This window comes from Misgurnus anguillicaudatus, chromosome 18 (genome assembly GCF_027580225.2).
Source record: "Misgurnus anguillicaudatus chromosome 18, ASM2758022v2, whole genome shotgun sequence".
NCBI lineage: Eukaryota > Metazoa > Chordata > Actinopteri > Cypriniformes > Cobitidae > Misgurnus > Misgurnus anguillicaudatus.
In genome coordinates this window covers 35,274,239-35,289,429 of record NC_073354.2, presented here as the reverse complement: position 1 = coordinate 35,289,429, position 15,191 = coordinate 35,274,239, and the positions used below count along the sequence as shown (strand labels likewise).

The 15,191-nt window shown below is 35.8% G+C and overlaps 2 protein-coding genes across 2 annotated transcripts; both read left to right on the top strand.

Annotated features, from left to right (window-relative positions):
- The first annotated feature begins 6,325 nt into the window (after positions 1-6,325).
- On the top strand, positions 6,326-7,345 carry LOC129429963 (trace amine-associated receptor 2-like). Its single transcript, XM_055186968.2, has one exon. The coding sequence runs from the start codon at positions 6,326-6,328 to the stop codon at positions 7,343-7,345; it is 1,020 nt and encodes a 339-aa protein (XP_055042943.2).
- A 5,384-nt stretch (positions 7,346-12,729) lies between these two features.
- Positions 12,730-13,749, top strand: LOC129429955 (trace amine-associated receptor 3-like). Its single transcript, XM_073855401.1, has 3 exons — positions 12,730-13,139; positions 13,235-13,272; positions 13,355-13,749. Exons 1-3 carry the CDS (start codon positions 12,730-12,732, stop codon positions 13,747-13,749), a joined length of 843 nt encoding a protein of 280 aa, XP_073711502.1.
- Positions 13,750-15,191: the final 1,442 nt, after the last annotated feature.

Sequence of the window (15,191 nt, the reverse complement as noted above, 5' to 3'; positions counted from 1 at the left end):
ATACAGTTTCTGTAGATAAATAATATCCAGGGACTGAATAAATCTTGTGAAGCTGGTAGTGTTGATTTCAATTGTTTTATGTATTATTAAATATTTGACGTTATTGAAAACATACACAAAAAAAATGTGTGTTGTAAAAACTCTGGGCCTGTAATGATCTCAATGTTAACATTTTACATATTCAATCAATTATAATAAACAGAGATCAAACAAAACATTGAGCAAAAAGTGCCAGACAGTTTAAGATCTGAGATGTATATGGCAAATGTTTTTAACTGGTCTTTTAACGTCCTGACATTAATAGTCTGTATGTTTTGTGATGTGAGACATTTAAACCCAAGATGATGTTTAATAAAAGTCTTGAGAGAAAATGACAACTGTTTAATGATACAAGATAACAAGAAGCAGGTGTGGCAACAATCCGAGCAGAGCAAGGGATTATGGGAAGTGATGTAGTGGTGCCTGGAGAAGTGGGTATACTCTTAATTTTGCCCCCATTTTTTTTAAAGCGTCCCAGCAATAGATAATCGCCCTTTATTAAACAGCATGAAAATAGTCTTGCAAGTAGATCATCACAAAATGGGCTAGTAGTATTTTAACGTTTTCACTTAATTTCTGATTCTTGACTTCTTAGAGTAAGGATCATTATGAAATTAAAGCAGATTTTTCAGAAAATAGGCCTACTGGCTCACAGACTATAGGAATAAACAACTAATTATGAATCGTGAGTGCACTTTTTTAGTCTGTTCACACATTAAAATTAGACAACTATTCCTTCACCTTGCACATAGTCTGGTCTAGTAGCTTCTCTTGTAAACTATATTTTGGAACAGCTGATTTGCAACAGATAGTGTAGGCCAGAGTGTGCCAACATTATATATTTAGGGGGACAGTTTGCAAATATTGCAGGTAGGCCTAATACATTAATAAAATATACATTAATACTATATTCTTAAACATAAAAGATGAGGGAAACATGGTGTTTTAAGAGATTAGTTCATAGTTACTGTATTAGTTATAGTTTATTTGTTTTTTTAACAAACTTTAATATACTGTATACTTTGTAATGCACCGTAAGTCGCTTTGGATAAAAGCCTCAGTATTTTCATAAAAATATAAAAATAACTGTATTTAATCTGTATTTAAATACATTTTAAAACATATGACACTCTTAACCCAATGCAGGGTTTCTAAATTGATGCTTATATATTTTAGCCAAGGAACCTAATGTCAAGTACTGTAGTTGGGTAGTGCAACACTTAACTAAATATGACACAACAACAGTGTTGTTTTTGGCAGGCTTTTTAGTTTTAGTCTTAGTCTTTTGGATCAAAATGCTTTTTAGTTTTAATCACATTTTAGTCACATATGAACTTGAAAGTTTTAGTCAAGTTTTAGTCGACAAAAACACAAAAAGGTTTTAGTCAAGTTTTAGTCTTTGAAAACGCAAAAAGGTTTTAGTCAAGTTTAAGGCAATTTTAGTAAAAAGTAGTCTTTAACAAATTAATTTAGGTTAAAAAGTATTGGAAATGGGCTTAGCTTTGACAAGTAGATACATGTAAAACCTTAAGCTTACCATGAAATGTGTCACAAGCTGATTGTCGAGTAAAACTGAATGTATATGATATGTTAACAGCGTGACTTGTTAGTTACCTTTAAAAAAATATCAGCGTGATGAGCCTTCAGGTGCCGCTTGAGGTTGGTGGTACATTTACCGTCGTCTCCCAATAGAAGGTATGCACTGACGTCACTTTTCCACGTGACCACGCCAGAACTTGCATTGTTGAGTGGCAAACGTTCGACAAAATGCCTGGTTTTCATAGTGGCTGCATTATCAGCTTAAAATGAATTTAGTTGGTCTTAATAGCAGAGGTGGACAATGCTTCGTTACATTAGTTACATTTTTCAAGCATTTGTGCTTTATTAGGGTGTTTGTATTGGGAAAAAAATTTACTTAACTACATTCTAAAGCATAGAATCATACAGAGTATTCTTTAATATTGCATATTAAAATTTATTTAATATCTAATACCATTAAAATTGTGTACTTTTACTTGAGTAAAAGTATGTTAATGTACTTAAATATTTATATATATATATATATATATATATATATATATATATATATATATATATATATATATATATATATATATATATATTAATATATACAGGGTTCTAAATTAACTTTTTTGACCACCAGCCAATGTGGCTGGTAACTTTCTAAAGTTACCAGCCAATCAGCATTTCCACTAGCCATTTTTCTTCCTGTGAAAATAAGAAATTATGAGTGCCACTGAATGCAACAATGATTTGTTTTTTCTTTCACGTACATGCGACAATCCTGACAAAACATGACAAAATTTTTGTGATCAAACATAAGCTTTCTTTGTTTCTCTGTCGATAGACATAAAGCTTTACTGGGGCACAGGCCCCCCATTTTTGCTGACTTTTTTGAAAGCCTGCTGTGTGCAAGAAGTGTGCAACACTTCTATACAATGTCCTTTGCTTAACCCACTATTCTACAGTGCAACAGTTACTGCAAAAGATACATATATACAAGTGTAATCTTCATCATACCTAACATAATTAACGTGTTTGGAGGCATGAATGGCATGAAATGTTTTGAAATAATGACAGCAGAAAAACATTTTCTAGATTACACAACGATAGCAATGATTAATTACTTATTTTTACAAGAATATTTTAAGAAACCAGTCATTTTATGATTGCTATAAATAATCTAAATTAAACTATAAATTAAAATAATCTAAATCTAAACTAAATAATCTCAGTCACAGTTACTGCTAACTGTTTATGTAGTGTCCTAGAGTTAAATATTAGTAAACTAAATATTAATTTTATATTTGAAAATACAGAACTGTATAACATACATCTGTTGATTTTCTCAGCAACAATGCAATTCTATAGAGTTGACAAGAGGTTTGCCTGAGACCTGACAGGGTGAGGATGTAGTTTGTCTTACCTCCCTTAAACTCATCATCTCTCCTTTCTGGTTCCCTTTCCCTGCTTTGCACAAAACATTTCTGATGTCCATCTACAGAAGCCAATGATCGAGTCAAATTAAGATTAGCATTATTATTTAGAAACTTACTTCTCGTCATGTTTTCATAATTACTCACTCGCGTGGCGTCCCCTTTTGAATGCAGTTGCGCGCGCGGATGAACGCAAAGACGGGCGTGGACATGAATACATGTGTGCACGCATCAGTGTGACTGCTTCGTCGCTTTTACATGCGTAAATTGGGTAACTGCATTGCATAAAGATCTGTTTTTGCCGCTATTATCTTTGGAAAGGAATACACTAGTTAACTGCTAAAATTTAAATTTGAGATTTACACATGCGCACTGCTCTGCCCGTTCGTTCTCATTCTTCCTTGTGTTTTCTAGTGGACGCCCTCCGTTCGTTTCCATGGTTTCTCGCGTTGGTTTCGCTACAAACTGCGCGCAGCCAATTGGCGTATGAAACATCATCACGTAGCATTAAGGCACAGTGTTCATGGGAATTGTAGGAAGTACTGCCAGAGGGATAAATGACAGAGAACAGAGCTCTATGTATCATTCATGCAATGCCTTATGCATCACCGGCCAAACTGGCTAGTAAGTTTTTATTAACACCTGCCAAAATGAATTTTAACTCGCATTTGGCGGGTGTTAATTTAGAACCCTGCTGGCGTATACCCTTGACTACACCACTGATTATGGGCAATGGAGTCCTGAGGCTGAGGTGTAGTGAAGCCTCAGGTGGCCAGCAGGGACAACCATGGTGATGATCGTGACACGTACCTTACACAAAAACATTAATGGTGTGCATCTTGAGACAAAACAATGATACTGATGTATTTTAAGATATGTCAGTGCCAGCTGTTTTCAGTTAAGACAGCTCAAACAAGCATTTCAACTTGAACTACACTTAAGTCTGAGATACCGCCCCAAATGTTTAGCAGTTTGTGTAACATCATCATTAATATATGAACCTTCATTATTAACATCAATCCTATTAACACATAGCAAAAAGGAACAAGAAAATTGTAAGACTTCAAACAACACATTTTTAAATGACGAAAGCTTTGGTTTGTACTCTTTTTTAGATTTCTTCCAGCTGTTTGGGGTTAAGAAAAAACAATAAATATAATAACCCAATATTTTTCTTTGAACACAAAGCACACTGTAATTTTGAATAACACTGTAAATGTAAATGGCCGGACAGCTTACATTGGTCAACTTCTCTGCCACTGTACACCCAATAGAGTGAATGGATTTTTTTCATTCTATTTTCTCTTCATATTGTTAGGATTTTACTGTAAAACCATAACCAGCATCTAAACGAGGTTACTAATAATGAACAATCTTTGAAATCGTGGACCATAGCTTTAACATAAATGAAAACATAAACTGGCCATTTTAAATAAATATACCTATACTTAAGTATGTTAAACCTAATAGTACTGCAGTACAGTAGCTTTCATTTACAATGTAAAGGGTAACATCACTTTATGCTGTGTAAGGGGCGGTTTACATTTCTTGGCTAAATCCGCGTGGAAAACGTGAACATCTGTTGGTTTTTGTCACATGACCTGTGTTGCGTTTGCCGCATTCTAGAAAGTTAAAATGTTTTTAACTCGATGCGGTGCAGAGCATTATGACTTCTATTATTTGAAATAACGAACTTGAGCGTGCAAAAGATGCAAAATGTGAATATTTGTCTATTCATGTCTTTGCATTGACTTTGTATGTAATTTACTTGTGCAAATAATTAACCCACACTACAGGTTTAATTGACGTTGGTGCTGCCTTGCATTGGTGTCTCGCTTCTCAGCTCGTCATGCAGAGTGTGTAAAATCTGACATCAGCATTGCAAGCATAATTGTTACGCCCCCTGGTGGTTAGGAGGTAGGAAACGGGCGTACATAGTAATTTTAAACACAACTTAAGTTAGGCCTCTGGGAAATAATGTGGTGAATAAGACAAGGACATCAAAATACTCATAAAGTGGTTCGTTTATTTACAGTGGTGCATACATGAGAAAATAGTAGAAATTGTAAGAGCCACAGAAATGAGCGGTGCCAAAAGAATGAAAGTAACAAAACAAAACAAGTACTTACCTAAATCCCCCCCCAGCTAAACTAACTAAAAACAAAAAGAACAAAAACAACATCTTCAGCGTTCACACGCCATAACTAAATCTTCACTAGCTGAAAAACAAAACATACAAAGGGGCACTCGCTCCTTCCCTACTGGGTTAGACAACACTCAAGACTGCGTGTTTGCAAGATGTAAATCACGTGATATACTTCCCTTCTTTTAACTCCGGGCTGGTAACATTCACTCCATGTTACATGGACTAAAGCATCAAAACTGACCACCACTAACAGCAGCCGAAACAGTAGCAGAGCGCCCACACACACAATCAACCAAACTGGCCAAGCCAGCAGCTAGCTAAGCTCCTCCCCCTGATGTATCCCTTCTCCACAACCTCTTTTATTAGCAACTGCTAATAACTGGGAGTGTCCAATTATTGGGCACACGATGTTACCAATCACGGTACCTAGAAACAGAGACAGCGGAGACAGAAACAATAGAAAACAAAACAGAAAACCTCACAGCAAACAATAACATGAGAAAAAACATTACAAACACGTAACAAAGCCTTGTTTTTACTTGATGCGAATGAATGAGCACAGTGGTGGTTTCGCGCGGCAAAAATGACATGAAGTGTCATAATAAATAAATTACAAATTACAAGTGGGCGGTAGTGCACATTGGGTGTGCGAGACCTCATTTTGCATGGAGTTGTGCACAGCAATTTTTGTAGCCTTGCGTGTGGCTCAGCATCCGAAAATGACCAACCTCACAGCAGTTTTGTGATAGTGGAGGTTGTACAGAATGGTTCAATATTAGAGAATTAGGCATCTCTTGTTATCGTTATCTAAATTGTTTTGCTCCTATGCCCTACATGTTTTTTCATGCACTTTCTGATACGTTAATAGCCACCATATTATCTTTAACCCCTCTATTATAGCTCCATTGACAGTTCAGTTTTTTGTAATCTCATGAGTCACAATGTTTGTGTATCAGTTAGTTACGTATACAGCTGGGGGGTTGAGATCTGACCTGAACTGTATATATGAACACATCTGAGCTATATCACGTTCATTTAGGAAGTTAGATTGAATAGACATGTACTCTATTTATGTTCATGTTTCTTTAGATATTTGCCTTAACCATGTTGTAATTTCTAAAATTATTTTGTTTAAACTTTGGGTTATAATTGTCTACCTGTTAACTAAGTCCTCTAAGACGCGATGTCTTTCAATGAGACTGAGAATATTCTCCTGTGTTATCCTTTACATCCAGACTCTTGTCCTAGAACTCAGCGTCTCACTGGTGTTAAAGTGGCAATATATGCTTTCATTTCACTCATGATCTTCATGACAGTTTTTGGGAATCTGCTGATCATCATCTCCATCTCTCACTTCAAACAGCTTCAGTCTCCAACTCATCTGATCGTTCAGTCATTGGCTGTGTGTGACTGTCTGCTGGGTTCACTGGTGATGCCCTACAGTATGGTGCGATCTGTCGAGGGCTGCTGGTTTTTGGGAGATGTTATTTGTAAAGTGCATTTTAGTTTGGACATGACCTTCTGTTTCTCTTCTTTAATACATCTTAGTTTAATATCTATTGATAGATACTGGGCCATCTGTGACCCTCTGAGGTACAAAATGAGGATCAAAAACAACACTGTGACTGTATTAATAACCTTTACATGGATCTTTTCATTTGTGTACTGCTTTTCTGTTGTGTTTTCAGGGGTGTTTTTTGTTGGTCTGGAAGCTGTTATTCTACAGATGTCTTGTTTTGGTGGATGTGGTGTGTTTTTTAACAAAGAATGGGGACTTATTTCTATCATTTTGTTTTTTATTATTCCAGGAACTATAATGAGCTCTCTGTATATCATCATATTTAATGTTGTTAAAAAACACGCAAAGGTTTTGTCAGAGAAAGTGTCTGTGACCACCACAGGTGTTAACAGTCAAAGCTCTGCACACAGAGAAAGAAAAGCAGCTAAAACTCTGGCTCTTGTTATGGGCGTTTTCTTTCTCTGCTGGCTGCCCTCTTCTATTGCTGCTACTGTTAATCCTTTCCTTAATTTTGTAACCCCCGCTGATGTTTTTGAGGCTTTGTTTTGGTTTGCATATTTTAACTCAACTTGTAATCCTTTGATCTATGGATTTTTCTATCCTTGCTTTCAGAAGGCCTTTAAGACTCTCATATTCACTTATATCTGTGGATTCAATCATTCAGATACGCTGACATTTGAATGAATACAGTTTCTAAAGATAAATAATAACCAGTGACTGAATAAATGATGTTATTGAAAACATATACAAAAAAAAATGCGTTGTAAAACTCTGGACCTGTAATGATCTCGATGGTAACATTTTACATAGTCAATCAATTATAATAAACAGTAGGGGTCAAACAACACATTAAGCAAAAAGTGCCAGACAGTTTTAGATCTGAGATGTATATAACAAATGTTTTTAACTAGTCTTTATTCTGTAGTCTATTGGGTGGTTTCCTGGACAGGGATTAGTTTAAGCCATGACTAGGCCTTAGTTTAATTAGGAAATATAACTGGTTTTAACAAACATGCCTTACTAAAAACATTACTTGTATGCATTTTCAGGCAAAACAAAGGGCACTGATGTATTTTAAGATATGTCAGTGCAATTTCAGTTTGGACAGCTTTTACATTTATTTTAATCTAGGACTAGTCTAATCACTGTCCCTATATGTTTTGTGATATGAGACATTTAAACCCAAGATGATGTTTAATAAAAGTCTTGAGAGGAAATGACAACTGTTTAATCATACATAAATAAAGTCATGATTCAAATATAATTTTTTTTTCTGACCATAGTGAAGGTTACTTACTGGAAGAAAAGTTTTCTAGAAAGTATTTCATATAGTAACAGTTAAAGGGTAAACAAACTAGAATAATACCAGATACAAGTTAAGCTATGATTTCAGTGTACATCAGGTCATAAATCCCGGCTATGATCCTAATGTCTGGTGAATGAACCACAGTAAAGGCACTGTAACACCAGTTTACAAGGAACAAACATTCAAATGTGCATTTCAAGTGATTAAACATATTTTAAAGAAATAAAGCCATTTCAGTGCAAAGTAAGACGATGAGTAATAAATAAGGATTGATCTGATATGAGACATGACAGCACATCTATGACACCTGCAAAAGTGTGTCAACTATGACAGGTGATGACCTTTGAGAGGTAAATGTTAAAAGTGAGAAAATATAATAAGACTCCTGGGTGCTGCTATGTGTTTGTGTGATAAACAGACATTACATCATAATGTGTGTGTGTGTGAGAGAGAGAGAGAGAGAGAGAGAGAGAGAGAGTGTGTGTGTGTGTGTGTGTGTGTGTGTGTGCGCGCGTGCGTGCGTGCGTGCGTGCGTGCGTGTGTGTGTGTGTGTGTGTGTGTGAAAAAGGGACATTTTATAGCACAGATTTTACCATGTGGTTAAGTACAAAATGTTCATTTATAACTAAATAAATACTGTAGGCCTATATGATTTTTACTACCCAGTCTCATGTAGATGCGTATAAATAGCATGAAGTGTGACCATTTTGCTATACATACGCCAAAATCCAATTTGGCTTGCATATGAAACGCCAGTCCTCCCCATTCACTTAAATAGTGTATCTTTTTTTTGTCGTTTTATTTATTGGTTTCTCTTTTTTTTTCTGTTTTTTAAACAATTTTCGCTTGGGTTTAGGGTTAGATTTGAGATTTGCTGGAGGTTATTTAATATACAGGTTTCTCCATGTTTTTGTCTATTTTTAAGCCATGGTTGCCTGAGTTGGGGTTAGAGTTTGGGTTTGGGTTAGGATGTCATTTTTGTGTAACAAAAAGTTGTTCTAACTCTAAACCCAAGCGAAAATGGTAAAATTAGCAAAACATTTAGAAACCAATAAATAAAACCACAACAAAGCTGTTTAAGTGAATGGGGAGGACTGGCGTATCATATGCATGCCAAATTGGAATTTGGCGTATGTATTGCACGATTTTCACACTTCATGCTATTAATACGCAAACATACTGTAACTTTAAGCTAAGGCAGGGGTTAGACCCAAGTGCAGTTTATTAGGGTAATCCACTGAACAGGTAGTGGGTCAATAACCAGGCAAACATCAACAGCAAAGCTAATCCAAAAACAGAGTAAATATCCAAGCAAAGCTCAGGGCAGGCAGCAAACAATCAATAAATGATATTCAGGCAGAGTCAAGTAACAAAGGAACACGGTACAAGGAAACACTTGGTAATCCAGACACAGCTAACTTGGTAATCCAGACACAGCTAACAATACAGTATAAAAATGCTGGGTTACTTTCAACCCGGCCTTGGGGCAAAAAGGGATGAGCCAAGCACACTGGGTTGTTATTTAACCCATGCTGGGTTGTTTCAACCCAAAACGCTGGGTTATTTTAACACATTGTTGGGTCAAATATAAAAAAATTGGGTTAACTGTAACCCATCTGCTGGGCTCATCCTTTTTTACCCAATGCTGGATTGAAAATAACCCAACATTTTTTTTAGTGTACTTCACAACGTGAGCAAGAGTGAGCATAGTTTAAAGGGATATTTCGCCCAAAAATGATATTAAACCCATGATTTACTCACCCCCAAGCTGTCTGAGTGACATATGTCCATTGTTTTTCAGACAAACACATTTACGGATATTTTAGAAAATGTTTTAGATCTTTCAGTTGATTAAATGTGATGTTACGGGGTCCACGACCTTCAAGTCCAAAAAAAGTGCGTCCATCCTTCACAAAATAAATCCAAACGGTTCCAGGATGATAAACAAAGGTCTTCTGAGGGTAATCCGCGTGGTGCTGTTGTAGTAATATCCATATTTAAAACTTCATAAACCAAAATAACTACCTTCCGGTAGCGCCGCCATCTTAGACTCCTATTCAGGAGAGAGTTTTAGCGTAGTGTACGCACTTTTCTTAGTGACGTATGACAAATTCGGAGGGTGGGGGCACAGAGCAGCAGCAGAGTAGCCTCCGTAGGCTGCGTAAGCTCTCATCCTGAATGCGGACGCGACTAAGATGGCAGCGCTACCGGAAGGTAGTTATTTACGTTAATAAAGTTTTAAATGTGGATATTTCTACAAAAACACTGGGCGGATTACCCTCAGAAAACCTTTGTTTATCATCCTGGAGCCATTTGGATTTATTTTTTGAAGGATGGACGCACTTTTTTTGGACTTGAAAGTTGTGGACCCCATAACTTTACATTTAATCAACTGAAAGATCTAAAACATTTTCTAAAATATCCGAAAATGTGTTTGTCTGAAAAACGATGGACATATGCAACTTGGACAGCTTGGGGTGAGTAAATCATGGGTTAAATATCATTTTTGGCCGAACTATCCCTTTAAATAGTCCAGATAACAGGAAGCAGGTGTGGCAACAATCCGAGCAGAGCAAGGAATTATGGTCCTGAGGCTGATGTGTAGTGAAGCCTCCGGTGGCCAGCAGGGACAACCATGGTGATGATCGTGACACATAACTTACAAAAAGCATGACTGGTGTGCATTTTGAGACAAAACAATGGTACTGATGTATTTTAAGATATGTGAGTACTAGCTGTTTTCAGTTAAGACATCTCAGACACACATTTCAGTCTTGGAATTACACTTAAGCCCAGTCTGTGTTACATCATCATTAAAATATGAACCTACATTATTAACATTAATCCTATTAACACATAGCAAGGGGGAGCAAGAATAGGTAAGACGTTCACAAACACATTTTTGAAGGATACGAAATATCGTCTGTTATCGTTAGGGATGCAACAATAAATTTAATCCACGGTTCAATACATACCTCGTTTTTTAAACCACGGTTAACAGGTTCTAGCCTGTTAAAGTGTTTTTACATGATTCTATGCTACAGGAACAGTAAGATGTTAAGAAGAAAAAATGGTTTTAATTACAGTTATCTTTAGTATACGTAAATGCAAAAATCTACTTTTGATAAAATTTTGAATTAACATACCGTATTTTCCAGCCTCTATGTCGCACTTTTTTCATAGTTTGGCAGGTCCTGAAATTTAAGTTCAGGTGCGACTTATACATCAAAAATATTTCATATATGAACCAAGAAAAACTATTACCGTCTACAGCCGCGAGAGTCCGCTATATGCTGCTCCTGTATTTATGTAATTCAATGGATTCAGTGATGCGGAATGACTTCTGGACCTTTTTGAACTTGATTTGGCTTATTAAGTTAATTTAGCCTATTCAGCCTCCCAGGTATGTTCAATATGCTATTGTGTATCATGTAAATAACTGTTTATGTTACTTTAACATGTATGGACACCTATTCAGCCTCCTGTTCTTTGCTATTATTTAGAGAAATAACCTTTCCAGATTAAATGTCTGTTCTTCAGCTTGGATTTTGTGTAATAATTTTCTAAATAAACGTGCCATATAGACAAGTGCGACTTATATAGTTTTCTCCTCTTCAAAACACATTTTTTTCACTGATGTGACTTATACTCCAGAGCAACTTATAGTCCGGAAAATGTTAAATAGCAAATGAAAACATAAACTGGCCATTTAAATATATATACATATACTTAAGTAAATTAAACTGAATAGTACTGCATTACAGTAGCTTTCATTTACAATGTAAAGTGTAACATCACTTTATGCTGTGTTAAACAGTACACCATATATTCATATCTCATTTCTCGCTTTAGATAACTCGCAGGATTTAACTTTGCCTCATAGGAATTTCCGCTTGAATTGAGATTTTTCAACTTGTGTGGATGACACTTTGAGATGAAGATTGTTGTTTTATTCATGTTCTCATATTTATATATCAAGCTCTGATGTTACAAGTACCAGGGTTTTTCTAGGAAACAACAACTTCTATCTTCTTCTTTGTGTTGGTTTTAGACTCGATTGCTCGGGTGAGTGCAACAGTAAGTGTGTCAATAAATTCCTTGTCGATCAGCAGAGGCTTGTGGTGTGGAGCAAAGCGCGAGTATAAACAAAGCTTAATGCACCTTTAGCGCATGATTTAATATTTACTCACGGGAAGGCATGTGGATTTGCAGACAAACAAACAGATGGACAGGAAATAATAAAATGGAAACCGGAAAACCGCAATTCACATGCGTGTATTTGACAGTGGAGGTCGTACCAAACGGTTCAATATTATATTGAGAATTGTGGCATCCCTTATCGGCAAAATCACAAATATTATCTAAAATTATTTGCTCCTATGCCCTACATGTTTTTCATGCACTTCCTGATACGTAAATAGCCACCATATTATCTTTAACACCTCAATTACACCTCCATTGACCTTTAATTCAGGACACACAGTTCAGTTTTTTTTTTATTGTAATCTCATGAGTCACAATGTTTGTGTATCAGTTAGTTACGTATACAGCTGGGGGGGGTGAGACCTGACCTGATTGGTATATATGAACACATCTGAGCTATATTACGTTCATTTAGGAAGTTAGATTGAATAGACATGTACTGTATTTATGTTTATGTTTCTTTAGGTATTTGCCTGAATCATGTTGTAATTTCTAAAATTATTTTGTTTCAGCTTTGGGTTATAATTGTCTACCTGTTAACTAAGTCCTCTAAGACGCAATGTCTTTCAATGAGACTGAGAACATTCTCCTGTGTTATCCTTCACATCCAGACTCTTGTCCTAGAGCTCATCGTCTCACTGTTGTTAAAGTGGCAATATACGCTTTCATTTCACTCATGATCCTCATGACAGTTTTTGGGAATCTGTTGATCATCATCTCCATCTCTCACTTCAAACAGCTTCAGTCTCCAACTCATCTGATCGTTCAGTCATTGGCTGTGTGTGACTTTCTGCAGGGTTCACTGGTGATGCCCTACAGTATGGTGCGATCTGTAGAGGGCTGCTGGTTTTTTGGAGATGTTATTTGTAAAGTTCATTCTAGCTTGGACATGACCTTCTGTTTCTCTTCTTTAATACATCTTAGTTTAATATCTATTGATAGATACTTGGCCATCTGTGACCCTCTAAGGTACAAAATGAGGATCACAAACAACACTGTGATTGTATTAATCACCTTTACATGGATCTTTTCATTTGTGTACTGCTTTTCTGTTGTGTTTTCAGGGGTGTTTGCTGTTGGTCTGGAAGCTCTTATTTTACAGGTGTCTTGTTTTGGTGGCTGTGCTGTGTTTCTAAACAAAGAATGGGGACTTATTTCTATCATCTTGTTTTTTATTATTCCAGGAACTATAATGAGCTCTCTGTATATCATCATATTCAATGTTGTGAAAAAACACGCAAAGGTTTTGTCAGAGAAAGTGTCTGTGATCACCACAGGTGTTAACAGTCAAAGCTCTGCACACAGAGAAAGAAAAGCAGCTAAAACTCTGGCTCTTGTTATGGGCGTTTTCTTTATCTGCTGGCTGCCCTCTTCTATTGCTGCTACCGTTAATCCTTTCCTTAATTTTGTGACCCCAGCTGATGTTTTTGAAGCTTTATTTTGGTTTGCATATTTTAACTCAACTTGTAATCCTTTGATCTATGGATTTTTTTATCCTCGCTTTCAGAAGGCCTTTAAGACTCTCATATTCACTTATATCTGTGGATTCAACCATTCACATACTCTGACATTTGAATGAAAATAGTTTCTGTAGATTAATAATAACCGGCGACTGAATACATGTTGTGAAGCTAATAGTGTTTATTTCAGAGATGTTTAATTAATTTATCTTGATTTAGTAGTTTTACATGCTAAAGTTTGTGTATGATTAAATATTTTGCTTATTTGACATTATTGCAAACATATAGTAAATCTTTGAGTCTATAAAAACTTACAGTCTGTAATTATCTCAATGGGAACATCATTCATTTTAAATGACAAACAGCTGAGGTTAATCAACACGTTGAACAAAAAGTGCCAGATAGTTTTTTATGTATGATGTATATAACAAATGTTTTTAACTTGTCTTTTAATATCCTGACCTCACTAGTTTTGTGATATGAGACATTTAAACCCAAAATGATGTTTAATACAAAAGTTTTCAGAGTAAATGACAACTGTTTAATCATACATGAATAAAGTAAATTAATATGTTTTTCTAAATTATAACCGTAGTATAACCTTACCGGAAATAAATGTTAAAGGGTTAACAACCTAGAATAAAACCAGATGAAAGTTGAACTATGTTTATAGTCAATGGATATTCAGGTCATAAATCCCGGCTATGATCCTACTGTATGGCCTGGTGACTGAACCATAGTAAAGGAACAAACAATCAAATGTGCATTTCAAGTGATTAAAGATACATAGAGTAGTAAATAAGTATTGAACGGTAACACTGTATTTCGATAGTCCACTTTAGACATTTTACTAATTATAAGTAACTTTGCAACTACTTATTAACTACCAATCTTTACAGTATTTGTAGACTGTCTGTTTAATATCTATTAACACTCTATTGCGGTGATATCTCAACAGACATTCAACTGACTATAAGTATCTTTGCAGGTGCATGCAACTTATTACCCTAACCTCTTCCATAACTATTAAAAATCACAACTCCGTATGTCAATGTCATCAATTCCAGCCAGGATATAGTCTTTGTGTTCATCAAAACAAGTGTAATTGCATTGAATGTGTGTCACGGTAAAACTAAGTAAGAACCCAAACGCAGATGATGTACAAAAATAAACTATAGATTTATTAAACAGAACATAAAAACCTACGTGGGGGTAAAACAGATGATGAATATGTCACGATGTGCACACAGGAGAGATGAGGATGGATCCAAATGCAGTTAAAGAATTTATTTCAACAGGTAAACAAACAAAACACGAGAACACTGGGCAAAAACACCGTAACATTAACACAATGGACCGTGACAAAGGGGTGAACAGGAAGTGGATATATACACAACACTGACCAATGAATAAACCAGAACAATGAAACACTATGACAACAAACAAGGGGAGGAGCATGAAGACAATGAGTAACCAGGGTAACAAAGGACTAGGCGGAGACAATAAATCAACACGAGGAGAAACAGGCAAGACTCAAATACAAACATAATCACTAGAAATA